This window comes from Corylus avellana, chromosome ca1 (assembly GCF_901000735.1).
Source record: "Corylus avellana chromosome ca1, CavTom2PMs-1.0".
Taxonomy (NCBI): Eukaryota; Viridiplantae; Streptophyta; class Magnoliopsida; order Fagales; family Betulaceae; genus Corylus; species Corylus avellana.
In genome coordinates this window covers 9,576,343-9,602,521 of record NC_081541.1, presented here as the reverse complement: position 1 = coordinate 9,602,521, position 26,179 = coordinate 9,576,343, and the positions used below count along the sequence as shown (strand labels likewise).

General features: G+C 35.8%; 3 protein-coding genes and 1 non-coding gene across 4 annotated transcripts; all 4 read right to left on the bottom strand.

Moving 5' to 3' along the window:
* Positions 1–3,273: 3,273 nt before the first annotated feature.
* On the bottom strand, positions 3,274–4,093 carry LOC132167586 (uncharacterized). The gene has a single exon (XM_059578596.1). It carries the CDS (start codon positions 3,752–3,754, stop codon positions 3,440–3,442), a length of 315 nt encoding a protein of 104 aa, XP_059434579.1. The 5' UTR covers positions 3,755–4,093; the 3' UTR covers positions 3,274–3,439.
* A 7,846-nt stretch (positions 4,094–11,939) lies between these two features.
* LOC132189048 (folate-biopterin transporter 1, chloroplastic) lies at positions 11,940–18,802 on the bottom strand. The gene is made up of 9 exons (XM_059603529.1): positions 18,471–18,802; positions 15,227–15,462; positions 14,908–14,972; positions 14,653–14,815; positions 13,750–13,898; positions 13,409–13,660; positions 13,122–13,290; positions 12,920–13,012; positions 11,940–12,471 (listed from the first exon to the last, which is right to left on the bottom strand). The coding sequence occupies exons 1-9, from the start codon at positions 18,727–18,729 to the stop codon at positions 12,175–12,177; spliced, it is 1,683 nt and encodes a 560-aa protein (XP_059459512.1). The 5' UTR covers positions 18,730–18,802; the 3' UTR covers positions 11,940–12,174.
* Positions 18,803–20,027: 1,225 nt separating this feature from the next.
* Positions 20,028–20,189, bottom strand: LOC132168251 (U1 spliceosomal RNA). Its single transcript, XR_009438776.1, has one exon. It is a non-coding gene; the product is annotated as a U1 spliceosomal RNA (small nuclear RNA).
* Positions 20,190–23,071: 2,882 nt separating this feature from the next.
* LOC132165728 (FCS-Like Zinc finger 8) lies at positions 23,072–25,511 on the bottom strand. Its single transcript, XM_059576406.1, has 3 exons — positions 24,784–25,511; positions 23,806–24,687; positions 23,072–23,466 (listed from the first exon to the last, which is right to left on the bottom strand). Exons 2-3 carry the CDS (start codon positions 24,663–24,665, stop codon positions 23,361–23,363), a joined length of 966 nt encoding a protein of 321 aa, XP_059432389.1. The 5' UTR covers positions 24,666–24,687; positions 24,784–25,511; the 3' UTR covers positions 23,072–23,360.
* Positions 25,512–26,179: the final 668 nt, after the last annotated feature.

Below are 26,179 nucleotides of genomic sequence, written 5' to 3'. Positions count from 1 at the left end.
AAATTACAAATAGAGTTAACTACTTTAACTGTTAACTTGTGACTGTCAGGCTCTCGCTTAAGCCATACCCACATTTACAAACATAGCAAGATTTGCTAAATTGCTAAGTTGCCTTGGTACTTCATTATTTGAGCATAGGCTGATGATTTAGTGAAAGTAAATGCCAAATCTTGTTCATGATGTTGATTTTCTTTTTAACTTTTTATGGCCAACATGAAGTTGAATCAGTTGATTGTTAATGCAATGGTTTTTGTTGTTTTACTTTTCCTTTTTCCGGCTACTTGTTCACTATTTTTTTTTCTCTTTAATTTGTGTAACAAAACAGAGATAAGTAAGTTATAATATTCTGACATTTAGTACGGTTTTGGGGATGATGGTTGATGATAAGTTCGAAGACATTAATGAAGCTTTTTCTCCCACTTATAATAAACTAATCTTCCATTATTTAGTGAGGTTACAACCTGAATCACATGGGCTTTATTTTTAGGTCATACTTATATAGATAATTAAGAAGTTAATTATAATTAGGGTTGTTGAGAGACAAAGAAAGTTTGACTTGAGTGACTGAAACAAACCATTCAAAATGTTTCTTTCAGATACCCTACTGTAACAAAACCATCATACATATACATATATATATATATATATATATATATATATATATATATATAATAACCATAATGTGGCATCTTGTCATATAGACTTTTATGGGCAAAATGTGAAGTTTTTATTATATTCTATCATTTTTTTTTTTTTAAAGGCTAAACCAGTTTTTTAAGGCATAATTTTTTAACTGGTTTTTTAAGAGTGAAACGGTTCTTTCTTAAAAAATCGGTCATTAATTGCATTAATTATATTTGAAGAGTTTTCCATATATAAATTATTCAATAAATTAAATATTATTAATGTCTGAATAAAATAAGGAAACAAATAATATAAATCAAATTATTATGTATTAATACGTTTAGGATTCTCAAAAAAAAAAAAAAACAACGTCATATATATATAACCGGATTTTTCTTAAAAAATTGGTCATTAATTGCGTTAACTATATTATAATCCATGTATTCTTCTTGCTAATTTTTTTTTCTTTATACTATTCATTTTAAATCATATATACTTATAGGAACAAAGATTTAATTTTTTTTTTTTTATTTAAAGGGGCAAGATATATATTTATACGTTTTTTTAACTTATAATAAAAAATGAAGTGTTTAAATTTTAAAATTAAATTATAATAAAGAATCTCGCGTATATCACTAGCTTTGTAAGCTAGTATATATAACGTGCGAAGCAGTTCAATAAAACATATTTTCTTTTGTTGTTTAAGTTATTTGAGGATCAACACACAACACAATCACGTTTTTAGAACGATACTTTTTTTTTTTTCTTTCTAATTAACAGGGAAAAGGGATTACAACAGAATTAAATGAAAAAAAATAGTGGACAACCCAAACAACCTCAAAAAAATAGAATTGAGATCCCCTCCAATTGAGGAGAAATTGAAGATTCTCCAATTATTAATCGTGACCCGTCATTTTAAATTCAATGGTCTATAAAATATCAACTGTTTTTGTATAAGCGAGGCATTAAATGTTGGCTTTTATTTTACCGAGATTTAAATAATTTTATAAACCATTAAATTTAAAATAAAAAGTCACGATTAACCATTCGAGAATCTCTAATTTCTCCACAATTGGAGGAAATCTGGATCCAAAAAAAAATATTGACCCGTCTTCTCTTTCATACTCTAACCCTTCATAAGTGGGGATTAATTTATTTATGATATCAACTGCTTCCAAAAAGTAGGTGTTTTTCATGTCATCTCCTTTTAGGGGGAATCTCGAAAAGTTGGTTTACATTTTTTTTAAAAGGAGCAAGTAACCGTCTTTGCTGGTCAGTTACAATGGCTGCCGGAACACTCAAACTCCTCTGCCCACATCCTCTTTGACGGCAGCATCCCCCATTCCCACAGATTATTTTCAGGAATCCAATTAGATCCAGATATGCCATGCCATGAATCATGATGGGCATTGACGGTTCAGATGAGACACGGCACCTTCAGTTGGTTATTGAAAAAAACAAGTAATTGTCTCAATTTGTCAATACCCTACTTTTGACCCCCATCAATATGAAATGCACTCTTACCCTATCACATGGAAGATCATTAATTAATTAATTAATTAAGTAATTAATTAGACATAATTGTTCTTTCCACAACTAGAATATACTGTTTTTCTTGGGAAATTACTTAAAACCATCATTGTCATTGATCATGTAATTTTGGACCATCACTATTGAATTTTTTTTTTTTAAAAAAAATTTCTAACATGCATACATAAAACATATCAATCTTGTCCTCAAGGAGTAACTCAATCGACTGTGGACCACGCCTAATGAAGCGGAGGTCACTAGTTCGAATCCCCCCTCCCCCTTCCCTTACGTGGACATGTCAAAAAAAAAAAAAAAAAAACATATTAATCTTTGTTTGAATCTCCTCTATCATGTCCAAATGTGTAGGAAATTAATGATCCATTTATTTCTTAGTTTTGAGGTGTTAGAATATTACTCAATTGATTGAATAAATAATTTTTTATCGTCTCTGGTAATTTAACATGATATCAAAACAAATATTTCAGTTAAACATTCTAGTTGATTGATTACCGAGGATCCCATGGTTGTAATTTTGGGTGGTATAGAAAGCCAATGTGTCCTATGTGCATTTTATAAATACAAAGCCATTGTCAAAAAGGAAAAAATGTTCCCTGTCTCAACAAGTAATTATGGTAAAATAAAATAAAATAAAATAATATATTAACTCAAATAATTGAAGCTTAGTGCAAATGTTGAAATTGTCCTTTCTAGTGGAGTGGGAAGTTGACTCTTAATACTGAATTTTAATATTAGAAAATCGAGATTTGTTCTTGATTTTTTTTGTATACAATAACTTTCCTCCTTGACATTGGTTATAATTTTTGGATTTGGCTCGGGTGCCGTAAATAAAATTACTGGAAATCTCTTGTATTTTTTGAATGGTGTAAAATTTAATTTCACTTTCTCTCTTTCCCGTAAAAAAAAACTTGAAAGTTAAATCTACACCATTGAAAAAGTTAAAAAAATAAGAAGAAGAATGAGAGAGGGAGAGAGAGAGAAATTGTTAATAAAAAGTTAGGATTTTCCCTTTGAAAATTGTTGTATTTTTTTTTTTTGGCTAAAAAAGAAGAGAAAAACACACCAATATTATGAATTGATTAAGGATTGGGAAAGCCAAGATTGAAGAAGAAGCCTCCATCATTTGAGACAAAATCCCCTGCATGTACAAGACAAGTTGAATTAACTTGACCATGAAAGGCCACCTATATTATTCCAACCATCTACTTCTTTCCGATTAGTACAACGAGAAAGAGGATGTATCGGTCATTGTTGACGAGCTTTCTGATCATGAATACTTGGCACCGGAAGATGGGGATGATGACAAGTCCCCTGACCTTCTCCTTAGCATCTGCCTCATCCCGTCGGCGACTCGAACCGCCGGATTCGATTTGAATTTACGACAAAATGACATGTGAGCCTTCACAGCTTCTTCCACGCCGGATGGCGGCTTCTTTCCCCGGCTAACTTCATCTCTCACAGCTTCTGAGCACAACCCACAAAGCCATTTGCCGTTGAATTTGGCCTTGACTTCAGTTATGTAGTCCTGAGTACAATCCTCTTTGAGCCCACAACACTCGCACTTGACTGATTCAATCTCCATTTTTTGAAGTGGGAAGGATTTTTGGAAAATTTGACTGGGGCAAAGGAAGCTGTGCAAATTAAAATTATGGGTGCTTTTGTGCTTGGATTTGATGGCAATGATGGTAAGAAAGTGGGATTCTTTTACTTTCTGTTTGGGTTATGAGGGTTCTTGTTCTCGGCATGATGATGGTTTATTTCGTTGCTTCAAGAATTAGGAAGAGTTTCTGGTTGTAGGAGAGCTTTTATGGTTGGGAATTTGGGTGAGAGAGAAGATTGAACTGCCATAATTTCCTCCATGTTCTAAGGGACACAGGGCAGTGGAAAATGAGACAAAGGGTGGTCGGAGGGGCCCTTTCCAACCCCCCTCCCTCTTTTCCCAACCAAAAATAATAATAACAAAATAATAAAATTCTTTTCTAGGAACATTTCGAAGCTGTGTTTGGCAAAGGGTTGGAAAAGGGAAGTGGACCGGAATTATAGCATATTTAATTGATATGAGAAAAAAAAAAAAAAAGTAAGAATATTTTATATATAAAAAAGTGAAAAAAAAATTTATTTTGTAGTGATTTTTTTACTTGAATAGTAATAAAAGTGATTGGTGTGATGTAAAAAGTAAAAATATTAAAGTTGATTTTGAGAAAATTTTTTGGGTCTTTAAGTCCGGTCCATCCCACTCATTTGCTAAACACACCCGAATGAATCCCTTCTTTTTTACTAGATTCTCTCTCTCTCTCTTTTGTTGCATTTTTTTTTTAAATGGTTGATTGACAGTTACTTTCGGTTAACATAGTTGAATCGGCCAAGGAAAAAAAAAAAGGGGGAAAAGTTGAATTGACTCGTCTTGGCTTTGGCTTCACTTGATTTGGCCATAACTGGCTTGAAATCTGGCTGAGGTTGGGTTAGGGGCTGTTTGTTTGGTAATCGTGGCTTCATGAATATGTTGCCTGATTGACTTGGATGAGATCATGAGAGGCTTTATATTAGTATAGGGTCACCATCACGGTCGGGCTTTTATTGACCAAGAGACCATGGGTGGTTCAACAGCCAAATATGATCAAACGGATATGGATTATGGATTGCCTTAATGGGTAATTATTGTTATGATTAATGGTTGATAGCCTATTTGGGAATGGTTAAAAAATAGAGTTTTTTTTATAGAAAAAAATAATAATAAAAAAGCATTTTTAAGCTTCCCATAACTTAAGAGTTGTGAGATCCCAAGTCTTTTAAAATGGAAAAATCAGTTTCATTTTAATTTTTTTGATTTGGTGGTGAGGAAATAACATATAAAATCATATGGTCATGGAAAGTTGAATGTGACACAAGAAGAAAATTGACAACTTGACCACTTAGCTTGATTACCATGTAGTCTTGCAATAATGCAAAACAACTTTTTGTCATATTAAAGACCAATCAAGCATGTTTTTCAGCAAGAGAAGGTGTGCTCATGTGACAAGTCAATTTGCATATATATGTGAAGTGGTTTGCCCAAGAAAATGAGAAAAAGACATGGACATAAAATAAAAACCAATACATGTTGGCATGTTGCCTTGTCCAATCCCATCCGCCCAAGGTTTTTGTTTACATGCAAAGTTTAGGCAAGTTTAGGCAACTCTTTAGCCTGTTAATCATCAAGTTTGATCATCATGTGAAACATTACAACCCCACTTCACTTTTATGCATTTTCCATCGGATAAGGTTTTTCTCCAAATTGGGTCGGAGAAATTTCCTTCAACCTAGCATGTAAAAGTGACATGTGTTCATTTTTTTAATAACATGTGGGATGCACATGAGTTTTTAATAAAATTTATTCTAACTTTATCCATACTATTAAAAAAATGTGTGCATCTCACATGTTTAAGGGATACATGTCACTTTTATACATTAGGTTGAAAGAAATGTCTCCGACCCAGTTTGGAGGAAAACTTTATTCTTTTCCATCGTCCTTCCATTTCATTTTTAAAAAACTACACTAATTTACCTCAAATTTATACCCAAAATGACTTAACGCTTTCATTTCACCTCCCACCGTTAAAATTTTTCATTAACTTTTGACATGTCCGCACAAGAGGGAGATGGGAGATTTGAACTAATGACCACCGTTTCATGAGGCGTGGTTTCGAGCCGATTGAGCTACCTCTCGGGGGACGAGATGTTACAATTTAGGCATAAATTAAAGGGGAAAAAGTATAATTTTTCTTATATTTTTTTAAATGACGCAAGAATGAGGGTATCCTAGCGTCATTGAAAGGGCAGGAGACAATTATTAAAGGATGGGGATTGTATAATTTGTATATATTTTCCAAATCTTCGATCCTGTGGTTGGGTTAGCCCTGATTTTCCTCGATCGTGCTACAAAGTCCTTAGACCTGCACAGTAGATCTTTTGACATGTTGACTTTTGTATAGCAAAAGTTGTCAATATTACAATTGGCCCCCTCTCATTAGCATGAATTGACAATTCGAATGGTGTTTGTTTACTTTCCTTCAAGAAGAAAAGGAAGGCAAGTTATATACGGTGAGGAAAAACTTGTGAAAATTCCCATTCGACTTCTTCAAATAAAGGCTAATTAACTGTATGATAAGGACATGTTTGTTAATATATTATATTTTAGGGATTTTTTTTTTTTTTTTTTTTTTTGGGTTTGAAAAAGTGTTTTCGGATAGAGTTCACATTTGAAAAAAATAAAAATAAAAATAAGTATATATGTATGCTTATTTTGAGAAATCTAAATAGATGTAAAACATTACTTTAAAAAAAATTAAATAAATAAAAAGAGAACAAAAAATGTAGGGGTGGCACCCTCCCCACCCTATTTTTTTAATTATTTAATTTTTAAATAATAAGTTCACCCTTAACCTTATAAAATGGAAGTACGCAAATGATACATACTCATCTCCTATTTTATATATATATTAAAAAAAATCAAGGGCGGATGGGTATAAAATTTTTTCCAATCCGAACATTATTAGGGTTTAAATTATTATTATTTTTACTGTAAGCCTCATATAATTGCATACTTTTGGAAGAAGTCTCTTATAATTATTATTTTTTTTCTGGTTGAGAATGTCCCTAACAAGCTTAATTACTTAGTAATCAATTGACCCAAATACTACTACCTTCTAAAGTGTCGGCTAATAGTTAGAAATTGATCGATGTTGATTATCTAGCATTATTTCAAGAAAATTATAGAATTGGTGTTTGACTGTTTGGGTTTTAGATTTGTATCAAATCAACGTCAGGGATACAAAAAACTATTTTAAAACCTTTTCTGGTAACCTTTTGTATTTTGATCAATTGATCCTTCCATCAAATTTCTTACAATTTTTTTTTATTTTTTATTTTTAATGATGAAGTCCTTACAAAATTACAATTTTACCTAAAAATAGAAAGTTCCAAAAAATAAAATGAAAAAGGGCTTCCACAAAAGGTGTCGGCCGCTCCTCCCAAACATGATGGGTGGTCCACCTGCCCTTCATTGGTTTGAGGGTGTCAGTGATCACACTTGTAAAAGTAGGTAAATTCTACAAGCTGCAGCTCCTTTCTCTCTTAAGTTGTGAAATTCGAACAGCCTAATAATAAAAAATCAATATTCAATTTCAAAACTCCGACCAAAATCCTCGTTCCTTCTCGACGCACACTAAAGGCTAGACAATATTTTATTTGTAGCCGTTTCATGATATATAATGTGTAATATATTATGCAAAAAAGGGTTAGATTCTGTACACGGGGGTGATTACAAAGCTCCATTTGGAGTGTTACTTTGGACCAAAAAAAAAAAAAAAGGGTGTGGCCCAACTGCTTGTTGCATATATGTTACTTGCACGGCTGAATAATAACAAATCAAGGTTAACCATAAAGTTACAACCACCTTTTCCCTCTTCTTTTTTCCTTAAATCTAGCAGAATCCAAGGTATTTGGTCTGCTTTCATGTCTAGTCTATACATCTAGATCGTATTTAGATTTTCTGTTTGAAGAGAAATTGTAGGGAGTTGTGAGAGGGCTTTTGCCCGAACAAGAGCTCTCCCGTTTGAGCAACTTGTTCGAGTAGATAGACCCTTACATGAGATTGATTAAACTAACTCGATTGATGGTTGATTTGTTTGAGTAGGTAGGCCCCTATGGCCCGTACCCAATAACAAGAAGCGGGAATAATAAGATGCCGGAGGGATTGATTAATCTAACTTGATTGATGGTTGATTAGACACAACTTACTTTCTTGACTAAAATCTTCTCAATGTGATGCATTAACATATTGACTATACTTTAAAAAATGATTCATTAGCACATTGACAATACCATTATGGCAACAAAAAAGTTACCAATCGCATTAACAGGCACACTGATTGAAGGCGAGTTTTCAAGCTTATTAGGGATAAACAACCGGATTAAGATCATGATCTAACTGAAAAAGACACATTAAAACCCCTTGTATTAGCTTAAGCCATCAATTACTAAAGAGACTTTAAGAGTTTTTTGGATTACTAGAATATATCAGTCAAGTTTGTATTATATATCCACACTCCTGAGACAAGCCATGGCCAGGCATGTGGGGCTCCTGAGCTTCAAGTACTCCATCACCATGTCTTAAAAGTCCAGTCACTTTGAGTCCTGTCATTGTCATGAGAGTGCTTGCCTGGTAGATTTCCGGCAATTGCAGTGGCCACAATGATGTTTCCTATTGCTGTCTGGGGGGTCACAAGCTGCTGCTTCAAAGAGGCTAATATATTAATATCCTACAGCTCGTGTGAATGCTTCGATCTGCTGCATTTTACAAGATGAAATGGTTTTAGTTTCCTTTTATAGTATGCCTAACTCACCTCACTCTTCCTTTTCAGGGGGAGTTTTGGGTTCAAGTGACAAAATATTTAGTGGGGTTTAAATGGAAAGAGGTCCGGTGCAGCCCCATGTGAGTGCACGGGCGGACTCCACCTGCTCGGTCCGGTGCTCGAGCAGTCTGTGCAAATGGGTCCGACACCTGCCCGAGCAAGTAGAGCCTACATCGATGCTCTTACATGACAAGGGATATTGTCCAAGATCATGATCCTTAAATAGCTAGACTCATTTTGCCTTGATGACTCATAAAACTGAAAATTGATGAAGTCCCATGCTGCTATTAAGAAAGAAAAATGTTAGACCACTTTTATAACTTGCTGACACATGTTTGGCTTATTTTATAATTTACATGCTCAGCTTCATGTCTGGCTAGGCTTCTTGAGTTGGCTTATCAGCTCATACCAATAGCTTCCTAAGGTAAGCCATTTGAAAAGAGGTAAAAACAAAGGAGACAACCAAACTGATCAGTTGTTTCAATTTCTGTCTAGACTCTAGAGGTTCATATGGATTATTATATGATTTGTTGTAATGGTGTAATTAAATAGCACTATATATATTGTTATTCTAATATCAAATAACAATTTGTTTTAACTTCTTCTGCATAATTATTCCTACCTGGCTTTTAGCTTTCTATCCATTGTTCAGAGGGTCAATGATTTCTCACATATCTTGTTTAAGTATAGTGGAGTTTGTTCAAAAAATTAATGCTCTTCACATGGCATCCCACATGCACTTTCTTGCACTTACTCCAACCAAGGATTCTTCTCCCCCCCCACTCAACCAATCTCATCTCCCCCTCAATCATTTAACGCTTTGCTGCTCAACTTTTAGCCCTAAGATTTTCTTCCTACTATTTTGAATTTTCTTCCAAGTAGAACATGAGCATCTGTAGTAATCTGTCAGATGGGAGATTACAGCCATAGAAATCTAATCAATCTGTTTCTGTGCTTCATCTTCATTATCACCGTCTTTCTATTTTCTAATAAAAAAATAATTGAGAGAAGGCTAGAAGCAGCCAAGAGGGTTTTACCCGCAAATAAGAAACTTGGCAGCAGACCCCATTAATTTATGCCTCCCCCCCATATCAGTAGCAGTCCATATCACAAATGAATTTATAAATTGAAAGCAATAAATGATGAACCCATTGGTTTCTATGAAAATTTTTGCTGGATTTTGTTTGGTGGGGCATATTATCAATTATTACATTGAGATATTTTTTGACCTTTTTTAATTAAATCATCTTCAATCATTTGAGACTCGACAACATATTCAGCTCCCAACCTCCTCCCATATGAAAGCTTTTAGGATGTTGCCCTTGCTAGATGAACTATGTATTAAGAATCCAACCCAATCATGGATCACCCACATATAAAATCCGACACAAATTAAACAAAATATAATATAAATTAAGTTTAAAAATTGGTTAAAATATATTATATCCGATTTCTCCAATTTGCAAGAGTGCAGAGAACTTCAGGCGCCAGCCTTACTTGAACCATAATATTATGAGAACATCAGTGATCATATTACAAGAATTTAATTCAAATCACAAGACGTTAATTAAGCATTTGAGAGTGAAAACTTATGAGTTTGTGTAGCATTTCTTTTTAATTAAATGGATCAAACCATTTAATCCTAACTCATTAATTTTGGGTTGGATTCGCGAGTTGTGTTAAAAATTGTCAATCCGAAATATCGCATGTCGGGTTCGACTTGTATCAACTTATGAATATAAGGCTATATAGATAAACCCTAACGCGGCCCATTTAACTAAATGAGTCAAACTCTTCGACCCTATAACTCAATAATTTTGTATAAAAGAAAAGAGTCTTTTACATGAGAAGGCATAAAAAGCCAAATATTCCAAAAAGAAGAAGTGTATGATTGGAGCATGAATAGTTTGGGTGGGGAGGAAACCTAAAAGAAGAAGGAAAAATCAAATATCATATATATATATATATATATATATATATATATATATATATGCAGGGAAAGCTAACACAATGGTCTCGTCTGCAACTGAAAGTGGTGGGGCATGAGGGTTGAAGTGGGATCCTGAATCCTCATCCTCTTTTTCCGATTCTTGAAAATTGAAAATTGGACTGGGAACTGATGACGTGACACAGCTTGGGACATTTAGCAACTTCTACGCCCCACCATGTGGACTACACAATCAGCTTGTCCCATTACACTCACGTAAGGTAATTAAGGTGGCTCTTTTTTAAAAAACAAAAAAAACAAAATTTAATGAGCATTATGACTCTTTCTCATAAAGTGTCCTTAATTACTAGTTTCCTTTGGGTCGCCTTATTAATAAGTGAGTATTCTTTTCACATTGTTGGTGTTGGTGGAGTTCTAATGTTATACACGTTAAATTCTTCTCACTTATTTTCATACTCTTTTTTTTTTTAAGTAGTTTTTAAAATTATCATTAAATTTGATTAAATTGTTAATGATTTTAGAAGCCACTTGAAAGAGTGAAAATGGGTATGAAAAAGTAGAAGTTATTATAGTGAAGGACAATTCAAGTGTTTGGGTTTATCCGTGCAAGCGTTAACAAGATATAATTTTTGGGTTAGTTGGGCATATGAAATTTCTCCTTATTACCAAAAGGAAAAATATATTGTTCTGGACAATTATTAAATTGTTTATATTTAAAATTTTAATTTTATCAAATACATCCCTTTGATTGCTAACCATGGGCAGAGGCATGAGAAGTGTGATTTATTAGAGTAATTCTAGAAATCCTTGTATCACTCAAAAAATGAAGTGACTTTTAAAATTGTTATTTGATTAAAATTCAATAATGATCAATCACAAACTTATTGATGATTTAAGAGACATATCATTTTTAGAAGAAGGACTTCTAGCATTACTCGGTTTATTAGCAAAGATAAGAGAGAAAGGGAAAGTTGGACAAAGATTTCCAATAATTTGCCGCCCAATTCAACACATGTAAGAGACCTCACATAAAACTCGGATATATATCCAAATAGGTGGCCGAATTCAACACATGTAAGAGACCTCACATAAAACTCGGATATATATCCAAATAGGTGGCCGACAACTCAAATTTAATTTGGACATGTGAATCTTACGTGGACTCTCTTGGAGATCCCAATCCGGAGAAGTTTGTGAGAACATGCCTCGTGGTGGGCCCTGCGTATATGGTCACAAGATTGAGCGTATGATCGTCTCGGTCAGGAGTGTGAGCTCTCAGGGCTGAAATAGAAAGAAAGTGTGGATGCCACACACTTTTGGTGTGTCCCAATCCACCTCATCGTCATGATTTTGGAAACCCCCCAACTCAAAAACATTCAGCAGCAGTAGGATGAATTTTACAGCAAGTGAAAATCCCTCTCAAGGTCACTACAACAGCAATCAACTGTGAAATTTTCATTATATTTTCATACACATAATAGCATGAAAAACGTCGTAATATTTACAGAACTCTGTGTGTGTCTTGTCTTGTCTTGTAAGCAACAGTGGCACAAAAAGCTTTCAGTTCTGTTAAGGGTTGGCTCTCAAGGAAGAAGATCATCACAGGATAATGATGCATCATCTAACCTAGGATGGGTGGAAATTCCACCAAACAATTAAAACTTAATTAGACTTCATCTCAATATCTTCACTCTCCTTGCTGGCATCGGGATTATCCCGTGGAAGGAGGCCAAGGAGCGGCAGAGGCAATAATGAGCTTAAATTGCAAAGGATTATCAAATAGGTCAAGTTGTCAAAACTGTCTTTAGTAACACCAAAAACCTGGGTCAGACCAGCACCTATTAGCCCCCCAACAACGCTTCCTCCATTTGATATGGACATGAGTGTTGCAAAAAGTGTGGCTTCCATTCCCTCTGGACATAATCTTGCCGCCAGCACAAGAACAGGCATGAAAGAAGCCTGTAACAAAATTAGCAATTAATTTCACACGAGAATAAGTAGCAGCAAAAAAAAAAATTCTCTGCAAAACAAGAAATAAAATAGTTGAGCAGGAAATAATGATATCATGACAGCCAAGTCGTTACTATTAGATTCATTAGAACAAACATAAACAATTATCTTATTTGTTAACAGACATCATGCCTTAAGAGAACAACCTAAAAATGCACTGAATGTTAAAATCAAAAGACCTTCCTAGAAAGCAGTCAATGGAGAGAATTCCAGGCAATTCTCCAACCATTATGCTCTGGAAACTTCTGCCTTCCAAATCAAAGACAGTGGCATGCATAGATCAGGAAGTGACACAAATCATCACAATAACTCTATTAGAGTTATAGCAAGAGTCAAGGAAACAACAGTTTTAACTAAATATGCAGAGAAGTAAAAAGGTAAAGTAAAAATGAATCACCTGACCAAGAACTGTTAAAATCAAAGAATCCCCAATTGCAAACCACTCATCACTAATACCAAACTGCCGATTCAATCCCGTTACAAGGAAAACCTGAACAATAACCAGCAATAGAAAAACAAAAATAAAAAAAATGATCACAAAGCACACTCAACCCAAACGTTATTATAAATAAGCCTTAAAAGTGAGACATATTACAAACCTGAGTCATCCCAAGAGCTGAACCAAAAATTGTTGTTGCAAGAAAAATCTTCTGCAACTGAACATTCTTTAGAAATCCATTATACAGTCCCACACCAACCAGTGATGCCACTGAAGTAACAAGCTTTACACGCCCCAAGAATTCTGGAGTGAAACCAAGTTTATTTGTGCTGGCACAAATTTTAAAAAATAAATTAATAAAATCTTGTTGCAGATTTGAGGTAGATGCTAAATATTAATTTAAAAAGTTAAAAGTAACCATGAAACAAATTAACAAGCTGAACATACGTGAAGTAAAACATGGCAGAGTCTGACTGTGGTGTTGCCTGCCACAAGAATAGAAATATTGTTGGAAAAAGTACACTGGGCTGCCTGACAGCGTCCCACAACTGAATAATGTTTTGTTTTGAGCTTTCAAAAAAGCTAAGACTGGCCAAAGGAAGATTTTGCCCTCTTGCTGGAAGCACAGGCTGCTCTTTTACAAGAACAGCAACAGCAGAAGTAATCAGTGGTAGCAAAGCCGTGACACCAAAAACAAACCTGAGACATTAAAATTGTAACCAAAATGACTGCTTTGAATGATCATCGGTGATAGGACAGTACATCCATACAAAAACCATCTTAGGTACCTTACACCATAAGTCTCCACCAGGGAGCCACTAAAGTAGGAGCTCACAATTCCACCAAAAGCTGAGGATCCCCAACACAAAGACTGGAGAGACCCAGACATGCTTTGTGATTCACCACGAGCCCTTTCGACAACCATTGAATCTACAACCTAAAACATACTTCAGTTTTTGGACATAATTTTTGAAGTGTGCCACAGAAATCGAGAGTATAAAATACCAAAGGTGCAATTTCAAAAACACGCAATCCAAATTGCCCTCCCCACCTTAGATAAAGGCTGTCAAACCCTCCAAGACAGATGGACCTCATAAAGGACAGCCAACTAGATGGCTATGTCCAATCTAGTATTTAGGTATCAAGCCCAGCCATCATTTACAAGAAATGTCCTCGGATAACTGTTTTCCTCTGACCTATTCAGCAAATGATAAGAACTTTGGCAACAGGGGCCATAGACTGTACAATAAGGATCTTTTTCTTCTACTTTTTTTTTTTTTTTTTTTTTTGACTTGGTGGAAGGGTTGAAATAAGTCATCTAGCAATTTGGCAATTTATGCTTTGTTGAACATTCAGAGGGTTACCAGAGGTTATAATGTAATTACTTCTTCCAAGTTTATAAGTTATTACAGGTGATCTCAGGTCAAGCCCTGCATTTGATCTAAGAAGATATGGAATTTCCTATCATCAGTAGCAACTATAGGTCTTGGTTAGCATGTGTAGGGTGATATATTAGGGCAGTCTAGACGCAAAGTCATATCTCCCTCTTAGAAATTTCTATATGGAATGCCTCGGCTTCCACCATTTGAACTGCAGCACTGCCAATACATAAGAAGATATAGCTTCCATAACAGTCAACCCATACACAACAACTAACATGTCTGACACAGTAATTCACAAGAGATACTTACAACATCAGAGAAAGCTACTGAAAGTGATCCTAGAAGTATGCAGAAAGCAGCATCATACTTGCTGTCGACAAAAGTGGCCATCAAACTCCATGAGAACGCACCAAGAAGTCCTGATAAAATCAGATATGACCTTCTTCGGTAACCAAAAAGTGGGACAGAATCGCTGCAGTGACCAAAAAATTCTTAGAATGAAATTTATTTATAAACTTCCTAATTAATGCGAAGGAAAATTGGGGAGAGATAAAAGAACTGCACCTAATAAACCCATACAGAGGTTTGATAAGCCATGGTAATGCAGAAAAACCAGATATGACAGCTGTCTAGTCAACCACAAATAATTTGTTAGTCCTAGAGATATTAAAAGAAATCTAATTGATTCACTTATCAAAAAGATGCCTTTTAAATAACATGCTGCATAAGCGGAAGGTACTATAAGAACGCCAATCAAGACATCACACCATTGGAAAAGGTTCACAATTTACTCTTTAAAATCACACAATTGGAGGTACAGGGTACAAGTATATCTAATCTAAGTTTCCTATGACAACCAATACAACAAATTAAGATGACATACCTCTGCAGGATCTAGATGCAAATCGTCCTTTAAGTAAAAACTGACTGCAAGCCTCGCAAGGCCTAAAACACCTTGTACAAAATAAACCATAGCAACTGCAACATTATCAGGGGACAAATCCACTCCAAAGCATTTTACACGACTCATTCTATATTTGTTCTTGCGCAGAACAGTTTTAGTAGAAGAGGACGTCTCTTCATCCATATTTGTCACTAACATATCCCCTTTTCCTGCACCTGGATCAAGCACACAAACAAACAATAAGAGAAACAGAAGGTAAGGACTGTAGGGTTTACAGGAACCAAGTCATACTAGCAAAATATATTTGTTCAAGAGTTTGGAAGTAAGGATAAAGGAGAAAGACATAAGGGTGGACAAGGAAGCATTGAAGCTAAAATTTTGTCCTCAGATAACACCTTGGTATGAGTCTCTCAAGATGGAAAAGAAAGCTAAAATGTCACTCCTGTATAGGATTAGTTTCTAAAAGCTAGAAAATAAGGAAAAATATTCAATTAAGAAGCCCCTCAACCTCAATTAATTCAATTATTTACTTAATGAACCTGCTCCAAGTTAAGTTCTTCAATGCTTGGTGATAACCAAAAGTGTTCGTTGAAAGAGCCTGCTCGAAAAATATTGATAGGACCCCGTGCTTTCCGCAATTTTGACATTAATAACCTAGTTTCCCATTTTGTGAATTTGAGACTGAGGTTAGGGTCATTTTAAATTCAAAACTTTCTTCCATTTTCTCTCAAATAAATAATAGAAAATTTAATTGAAAATACAACTCTGCCCCTCATAAAAAAAATTAAAAAAAAAATAAAAAATTGAACAAAAAAAATAGCAACAATAAAAAAAAGGTTGGGTCATGCCTTACCATGGGTGAGGCATGACCCAATCACCCACAGCCGAGCCACGATGACCGAGCACAACCCAGCCACCGCAGTGATTGGGTGACAGCCCAACCATGGCTGGACATGCATGACCCAACTTCTTTTTTCTTTTTCTTTTTTTATATGAGGGGCATAATCGTATTTTCATGATATTTCTATTATTTATTTGGCGGAAAAATGGACAAAGATCTCAAACTTAAAATGACCATGAACTCGGGTCTCATATTTGTAAAATTGAAAACTTGAATCTTAATGTCAAAATCATAAAAAGCACAGGCGGTCCTATTAATATTTCCCTAATTTAAAACTTTAGTCTAATAACAGTCTGAATTGAAGATAACCAAAACTGTTCAATCAAAGTCTCCCCTCACACAATTAATTCAAACTTCAAATTAACACAAATGCCATGTCTATCTTAAGGTTAAGTATCTCAGAGCTTGAAGACTATTAACGGTGCATGGATGGCAGCTATCCAAGTGGCTACCGTCTCCTGTTTTCAATAGACTTGTGAATCCCATCTAAGGGGATTAAAAGATGAGAGAGAATTACATCCTGTTGTAAGCCCATATGCCAACAAACCTCTAATGTGACGAGAAAATTATGTAAATAAATCTAGCTGCTCATGAACAGCTCAAGCTCAGTTCATACAAGTTCAACTCAAGTTCAGTTCATTTATAAAACCAACCAAGCTTCAACAAAAATTTAGGTTTGGCAATTAAGTGAGCCAAGCTCGTATAAATTCGACTTGACATATTTCAAGCTCATGAGCTGCTTGTATACAAACTTGACTAAACTCGTTATATATATATATATATATATATATATATATATTTGTGTGTGAGCGCATTGGTGTAGCTACTTGTTTGCAAACTTAACTTGACTCGCCTTATTACCACAACTGCAATAGCCTTTTATTACCCCTTTATGATATTTGCTGATGGTAAAAGAAATAGAAGAGGAAAGGCTTAAAAAATCACAAAAACAGGCCCAAAATATTTTCAAACTCGTTTAAAATAGGCTCTTGTAGAAGCCCAAATGACTAAAATAGGCCAAAAATGCCCAATACTTGATATGCGGATAGCGGTTGGTAACCGCATGAAGCAAATGCAGATGTGGTTACCTTAAAGTGATAACCGCATAATGCAAATGCAATTATTGCCAAAAAGCACATCCACATCTACAGCCATAATGTGGAGGTGGAGTTATTGCAATTCTTGCTGATTTAGTGAAAATGACCTTTTAGCCAGACCAATTGGAATATCTTTCTAAGCAAGATAAGTTGGATAAGGCTTCAAAATTTTTTGCTCTGGAAAAGATCTTCAGATTCTCTGCAAATAGCAAATGAGAAATACGAGGGCTTTGCCTAGAGATTTTGATGCCATAAATCATCTCATGATTTTCTTCCTTGAAAATGAGTCTGGAGAGAATTTCAGATCCCATAATGAGAGATAAGAGGTCACCATGTCTGAGGCCACAGTAAAGGAAGAATTTGCCATATGGAGAGCCATCCAAAAGAATGGAGAAGGTGGCAGTGGAAAGGCATTGTTGGATCCAATGAATCCATTTAAGGTAAAAATCAAGCAGGGTCAAGATTCTTAAAAAAAGGCCATTCCATATAATCAAGAGCCTTCTCCAGCTGACAATTCTGCCGTTAAAGAATCAGATGGAAAATTTAGCAGAATAATCTATTTGTCATGTGGTCAAAATTTAAATCTTTAATTATCAAAATTAAAAATTTAGGCCATTATCTATACCAAGGTCAAAACTCAGGGACTTTTGGGACAATTTTCCTTTCTTAAACTAAAATTGTCACCCTTACAAGTTACAACATTTGCTTTCTCTTTTTCTTCTTCTAAGTAATTAAAGAAGAATCTTTTTCTAAATTTGAAGTAGAGAAGTGGATGAGTTGCATTAATTCAACATTTCGACCAAATCAAAATCTAGAGCAATACTTAGACCCAGCATCACCAATCACCATTGCCTAATCTCAATTATCAAAGCCACCAATCAGCTTCCATTGCATCATCATCAAACATTAAAGTCCCACTTTTGGATGCCTAGGAATCACAATAAAAATAAATGTAAACATAAGCACCTGAAACCTTACGATCGCCCCCACTCCCGACCACAATTTGAGAATCCAAATTTTCGTTTTTTCCCAAATTTTCTTCTTCTTTTTTTTTTTTTTTTAATTGATAAGTTACACACGCATCAGATGGAGACTTTAACCCACGACCTGATCCTCACCTTGCCATAAAGAAACTACCATTTTGAGCTTCATTGGTTGCTAATTTTGTTAGGAACCTAACAACCGTTATGACGGTCACATATATATATGTATAAGGAAAACTTACCGATTCTGGAATCTGGAAGGGGATCTTCTTCCTTGTCCCGCCGGTGAGATGGCACCGGCGCCGGAATCGCAACGGCGACGGACATGCCCTTCTCCGGCAGCTTCCGACGCGGTCTCCGTCGAGTCCTCTGGGCCCCGGCGACGAGAGCGAAGGGTTTCCGCGTAATCTGAGAGAGCAAAGGAGAGAAGGAGAAGAACGACAAAATGGGGTTTTGCAAGGGCAAGCTTGGGACTCTGGAAAAAATCGACGCCGATGCCATTTACAATAGCGCCCGAAATTAATATAATATCCCCCACCTCCTATCGAACGATGATTGTCTCTTTGAGAGTTGCTAAAAGCCTGCTACGTGCGCGTGACATGTTTTTGGTCGTCTAAAAAGATATCCTAGAATTTTCTTTTTATTTGTCCAGAAGAGGAAGCTCACTTGGTTGAGACCACACTTAATGAAGTAAGAGTCATTAGTTCGAATCATCTTCTCCCTTCTTGAGCGGATATGTCAAAAAAAAAAAAATTCTTTCTATTTGATATTCTCTTATTAATAAATTTTTGTCGTTCATTTCATTTAAGCATTTAAAATAAGTCATGTTTTAATATTTAATAAAAAAGTTATGCTAAGAAATTTAATAAGTCATATTTTTTCATTAAATACTGAAACATAACTTAATTTAGACGTTTAAATAAAATGAATAGCTAAAATTTATGAATCTAAAAATCTAAATTTAAAGAGAATTTTACATGATAGTTACAGAGCTGAGAGTGGCTGCTGCTTTGGACACGTATATTGCTCAGCTTCAATGGCTCAAACCCTTTGGGCTGAACCTCTGTGGGAATGGGCCTGGACCCACAACAATGTTGTTTCAGACCCAATGACAAATAGAGCCCAAGCTAGAAAGAGGGCTACTTTTTTAGACCCCACTACAAACAACCCAAGCTTCTTCTTTCTTTCTCTGGAAACTCTTCCCTCGTACAACTCTTGTTGCCATTAAAAATCAAGTATTACCCAGATGAGCTTTTCAACAACACACCTTAATTATTTTGTTGCTAAAATAGAGCTTTTTTTCAGACCCATGACAGATAAAAGCCCAAGCCAGAAAAGAGGGCTACTTTTTTTAGAACTCTACAAACAAACCCAAGCTTCTTTTTTTTTTTCTCTGGAAACTCTTCCCCAATACAACTCTTGTTTGCCATTACAAACAAAGTATTACCCAGATGAGCTTTTTCAACCACAATCTTAGTCATTTTGTTTTACCAGTTCAGTTTGTAAGGCAAAAATTTCTTCGGTGATTGAGATGATTTTGTAATTCATATTATTACCAACCAAGTGCACCCTCTTCCTCTTTGCCGGCCAATCTGCAGAATCACCGTCTTGGCCGGCCAATCTGCAGAGCAACCCTCTTGGGATGGCAAATTTTGCTTCCCAATTAGCTCAACTGCACACACTTCCGCAAGACAGCCGCCTCTTTCCCCCTCCCTTGCCTTCCTCTACCTTAACTTATGGGCTAGATAAGGAGGAGACGACGCAGAGGGAGGAAGTTGAAAATTTGAGACTAGAAATGGGCAGGGGCCGCGCGAACGCAGGCCCCCACTGCCACAAATTATGACGTAGGATCTCCCGCATTGGGGAGACCTTAGGCTAGCACCCCTCCTAAGTGCAATGGAGGTCACTAGTCTAGGCCATGGTCCGACTTGATCGACCATTGACCCCGCCCAGGTAAGTATGTTACTCGGTTGCTCTCACTTCTCTTATATAGAACCGTACTTCGCCTCCCCACTCGTATGCTTTCAATGTGGGACTGTTCGAATGGAATAGAGGGCTTTCCCTATTTCTCCAAAATTTTCAAAAACGCCCTTCTATTCTTAATATCAAGCTTAGAAAAGTCTTTTAGATATAAATGATATATCATTATAATTACTTTAACTATTCTTTCTTATTTGTTTATCCATGACTTTCCCACAATTTCTTTTCTTTTCTTTTTTCTTTTTCGCCTATGTAATGCTAAAAATCACACTTCTATTTTATACTCAGGAACAAACCTATAATCTTGTTTAAAGGATAGTAGCCCTCCAAAATTTTAAAAATTCCCTCAAATTTATATGTTTTTATGGAATTAACCCTTTAAAATATAACTTTTACCAAAAAAAAAAAGTTTGTTTTAGTTTTTTTTGTTTTTATTTTAAGTTTGCCCTCGCACTTACTCCAAACAAGTGAACCTTACATTTTAAGCTATCCGAGATAGAGACTCAAAAAATCCTCTATGTAGTGTCCTCATTAAAAACACAACAATAGCCTAAGAGCATTCACAATGGCCTCTCTTGATTGGTTTAAAACTAATAAAATTTTTTTCAAATTTAATTTTTATTTGAAGAGTCCATTGTAAATGCTTTAACTCTCCGTACAAACTCCTCGGGTGTCACGTTTTTTATTTTACTCTCTTATGTGTTTTTTTCCCCACTTTTTAAAGCAGGTTTCAACTTGTTGGCCCACGGTTTTTAGAAGGAAAAAGAAAGATGAAGAGGAACACCACCTCCACACCTACCGTTGGACTGAAATGGAGTTTCATGGGCCAAATTATTCAAACCACCTTCGATTGTGTCGCTTATCTTTTTGCCCACTTGCAAAGGGCTGCAGCGCTGGGCCCCTCCTTGTCGGTGTCTATTCCACAAATTCTCGACGGCAATCCCAATTCACCGCCCTCTTCTTTTTCAACTTCTTCTCAAGTTATAATAACAAAGGTTAACGATGAGGGTCAAAGGTGCGGAATTTATTTTTTTTTATTTTTATGATTGTCGGCCATCTTACCAAAGGATTTAAGAAATACCAAATTGATTATTAGATTGATTGCATGGTTAAATTCAGTTAATAAATACAGAGAAATACAATTAGGAATAGTCCAAGACTTATCGGAACTTGCCGGCAGAGGAATTATTTGATACTCAAGTGAGTAAAGGAAAATGTTTATTGCTCAAAAGGAGCGCTAGAGTTGTCTTGGCTAGAGTCTATGAGCAAGAGTGTATGGTTTGTAATTGAAATGGTGACATGACTTTCACTTATGTAGAGCTTTATTGGTGGGTTTTGGGCTTACCCGAATTCTGCGTTATTTAAGTTGGAATGAAATCATGGAGTAGCTATCTTCAGTACTACAATCCTTATATATATTTTTTAGCAAGAGTTTTATTGTATTTATTTAAATGGCCATTATGATAATGTAGCTAGTCTAGTTATTCACATTTTTTCCTTTTGGTCAAAACCTATCATTTGTCATCTGTTTTCTTCTTTTGTGTTGGCTTTCGTGATCTAGTCGGAACTTATAGTTCGAGCTTTATTATCTTGACCTAAATCCTAGGCTCTAAGTTTGTTTTCAACTGGATTGGCCGGGGGTAAATCTGGCCTTTCACAAATCAACAAGTACAAAAATGACACGTGCATGACTACAGCAACAAACATGCTCATGGTATGACAACACTAATGAACCATTCTTGCTTGTCATTTGATTGCCTACCCCTTCCATTTGCCATTTTTAAGGGTAATTCTAAAAGTCTCTCTTGTGTCCCTTAAAAAATGATGTGACTTTTAAAATCATCATTTGATCAAAATTCAATAGTGATTAATCACAAGCCCAATAGGTAATGGTGATTTTAAGAATTACATCATCCTTAGATTGACACAAAATAAACTTGTAACATTACTCAATTTTCAGAAAAGAGGCATTTCAATTTGGACAAGAAAGTCTAAGGCTCTGTTTGGCAATGGACTTGGCCCAAGTCTTGATTAAAAAATAAAAATAAAAAATCAACTCCCTAATATTCTTACTTTTTATATCACGTCAATCGTTTTTTATTACTTCAAACAAAAAATCAACAACAAAACAAATCATTTTCACTTTTTCTATTAAAAAAAAAAAATCATAACTTTTTTCTACTTTATATCAAATTAGTCGCATCCAAACTAAAAATCACTTGCCCAATTCATTGCCAAACAGAGCCTTAGATGGCAAGGCGCTACATTGGATGACTATGAAACATGGAACTTTACAAATACCGCTAATACCTTGCTTCTTGGAGTAGCTTGGCATTATGAATATGAGTTTTCCGGCAGAAAATGTACAAGAATCCTTATAAAATCAACATGTTCGAGTAAATTTCGAACAACTTGCCCACTTGATAGGGCAAGTAAGCCTCACAAACGCTCTCTTACATTTATTGTCCAAAAATCGGAAAAGAGCTAAAAGTTCATACAACAACAAATTAAGATCCGGGTAGCATCTTTGGTCTTTGCAGGTGTACTATATAGTTTTGGAGATAAAAAGATACTTCAGTATACACACAATTTTTCCCTCCAACAGTAACCAAACTATTCCCCTGAAGTGGTCGTTATCAGCTCACTGTCGTTTAAAGTAATGGAACTCACTCACTCACTAGATTTATAATAATTTGATCCAAAGCTTGAAAAAATGGGCATTGATTATTGGAGTCTTGGAGATGTAGAATTAGGGCATAAGAAAAGAAAAGAATCTAATACAATTAAGGTCATTGGTCCTATGTGCTTAGTAAATATATTACTATTTTAAGATTAATAATAATCATCATCATCACAAGCCATGAAAAGACAAAACCAACAGGCCAACAGCATTTACCTATTCAACAAAATCATCTCTACAATATCTAAAGCCTTTCAAGTCCTCCTTACAGGAAGAGTATTAACAGTAAAAGCTAACGAGAAAATAAGTGAGAAAACACCAACAAAGGTTCAATTTTCCAGGGAATTCAAAGTACCATCCTTATCAAAATTTGGACAGCCGATGATACAAAGATTACCCTTCCAAAGTTGGCATTTTCTTTTATGGTTTTTTGGATTAAAGCAAGATTAATGGAGATTTATTAAGAGAGCTATCAGGAACAAATCCCATAGTAATCATCAGGTTCCAATTTATCCATTCCTTCCTCCAAAAGCATCTGCTGCTGGCGGCATTCGCTGCTGCAGAAAGCCTTCTCACCTCTGCAAGAAAATAGTTCAATTAGATTTGAAGCTCCAAACTTTCTCTTGGTCTGATAGCCAAACACCATGAATATAGTCATATATGCAAAGCTATAGAAAAAGATTAACCATATCCAAGTCAAGGTCAGTCCAATAATATAATTTATGCCCAGAAGCCTATCAGTAAATGAATCATATGAGTACTTTTTTGCTATAATACAACCAGATTCAAGCGTAATTTCCTAACACCATGCAAACAGAACAAAGGTTCCAAAAGTTTCAGAAATTGACACGGATAATTTCGAAGGTATCTATCAAGTCAGCTGATTTTCTGCCAGAAAAAAGGAAAACTGGACCAACCTGTACATGTAAATGTCCTTTCCCTGACCAAGATTCTTCTTGCAAGAATAGCAGATGCTGAGAAAACTTTCAGAGGGAAAGCTGGAAGGCCGGTCAGTGAAAATCCCAATTTCTTTTCTGGAATCAGCGAACCCAGCACCACCACAGCAGCTCTCAACAATGCAGTCCTCAAAAATATGAGTGGTTCTGGGGTTAGGACCATGAGAAATCACACAAGTGTAGTCCTCTGAGAGCTCCATTTCAATTGCAGAGAGACAGCCCGTGAAAACCCGGGAAGAATTCGGAGTCTCCATGCCCGAATTGGAAGACCCAAATGCGGATTTCTTCGCTGGTGACTGAGATAAGCCGGAAGAAGAGGAACCCAGTTGAGAACTCCTCGTCTTGGTGCCGAAATCGGCCGGGGATTTGGGCGATTCAGCCGGAGAAAGAACCGAACTTGGGGGAGGAGGAATCTGAATCTTAAGATGGGAACCAAATAGAACCATTCGGCTTTCAGGTTTGGATGGTTTCGAATCAGTTTTCTCTTCAATGAGAGCATCCACAATGGCTAGGCCAATGCCTTTGGAGTCCAAATTGTCCCAATGGCGTTTGATTTCGGGTTCCGGGTTTCTGGGCATGTTTGTTTCGGACCAGAAGGGGTTTCTGAGACCAGAGAATGGCTTGCTATCTAGTATGGAAGTTGGGCTCATCGCAGACTCGATTTCAGAGAACGATTTATGAGTAAAACTGGTGAACAACCTTGGAGAAATGAAGAGAGATGCACTGGGTTTTCTGTATTTGTCTGTTGGGGATGGCAGAGGGCTAAAGTCTGCCATTAGAGCTTGCTTGCTGGTTGTTCCTCTTGATCTCTTCCTCAGCATAGCTCAAAATCTTACGGTCCCACTGCAAACAAAGAAAAAAATTGACCCCAAATTAAAACTTTTGCTTTAAATCGATTGAGAGATAGAGAAAGATAGAGAGACAGATGTTGGGACTCACCTGAAGAAAGTCGTGATTTTTCTTTATATTAGAGACTATTGGAGAAAACGGTGGTGGTAGTACAGTCAAACCCACCATTCTGAGGAAACCCAGAAACCAGAAAACCAGAAAGAGGCCCCATGAAACCTGCCCCTGCTAAAACTCTGTGACCTCCATTTCTGTGACCTCTGTTTTTGAGAAACCCAATAAAAGAAAATGAGAAAAGGTCACTTTTTCCCCGACTTTCTCGCTATCTTTCTTCCCTCTCTATTTTTACTCAGGAAGAATCACTCAGGCTCACAACCGACATGCAAAGAGACCCTCACCAGTCATGATCAGAAGGACCAGACGTGCATGCACCAGACAGCATTAACAAAGAAGGTTTTGTATTTTTGTTCCTTCCTTATGGGCTTGCTTTTCCTTCTGCTTTTTTCAGCCTTTTGTATTTTTGTGCGTCCTCTTACATGCTATTTCAGCTAAAATGGTTTCTACTACCGAAAAGATTTTAGAAGCAGACAATAACCAAAAATTTCACAAATTATAAACCAGGCCTCAAAAACCCAGAATGAAAACAAAAAGACTCCTCAAGAGTGATCAACCCCCTCTCTCTCTCTCTCCTTTAGTGGGTTGTCGTTTTTACTATGCTTTTTTAGCCACTAACCGGTCAGTTTTTCATCACAAGTACTGAAAAATCGCATGAAGTTGCAGAGAAGACAGACACGCACACAGAGAGAGGGAGGGGGGGGGGGAGAGAGAGAGAGACGAAAAGAGATTGTGGGTTGTGACGAGCCATAAGGGGTAGTTGCGAGTGATTTTAAAGACGCTTGTGCATGGGAATCAGTGGATTTGATAAAACCACCCCAACCCTGTCATAATGTCATAGAAATGGCGGTTTTTCCTCGTCGTTTTTTTCCTTTTTCTTTTTTGTTTTTTCCCCCAAGAATTACCGATATGATTATTTTCTCGATCGGCTCTCTCTATCTCTCAGCCTCACAAGAGAGGATCTGCGAATATAAAAATACACGCATAGACTCGAACGCTGGCGTACTGTACAGAGCTTAACCAACCTTGTGATCGGCTCAGCTTGGAGAATTTTGGATTCCTAATTTGGCTTGTTAATTTAATCATTCTAACAAATAGGCTATGTTTGATAATAAAAAACATAAAAACAAGAAAAATATATAAAAAAGTCCCTCTACCAGCTGTTTATAATATTTTATTTATTCCAAAAAATATTTCCGCCCATTGATTTTTTTGTATTTTTAAAAAATTGTTTGGTTTTTTTACAATTATTTTTTTTACTTTATTTGTTAAAAGAACATGGATATTATAAGAATATACAAAAATTAGTAGCCTTTTTTATACATTTTAGTAGTTTGGTTAGTTATTTTAGTACCTTTTGAACATTGAAAAACTA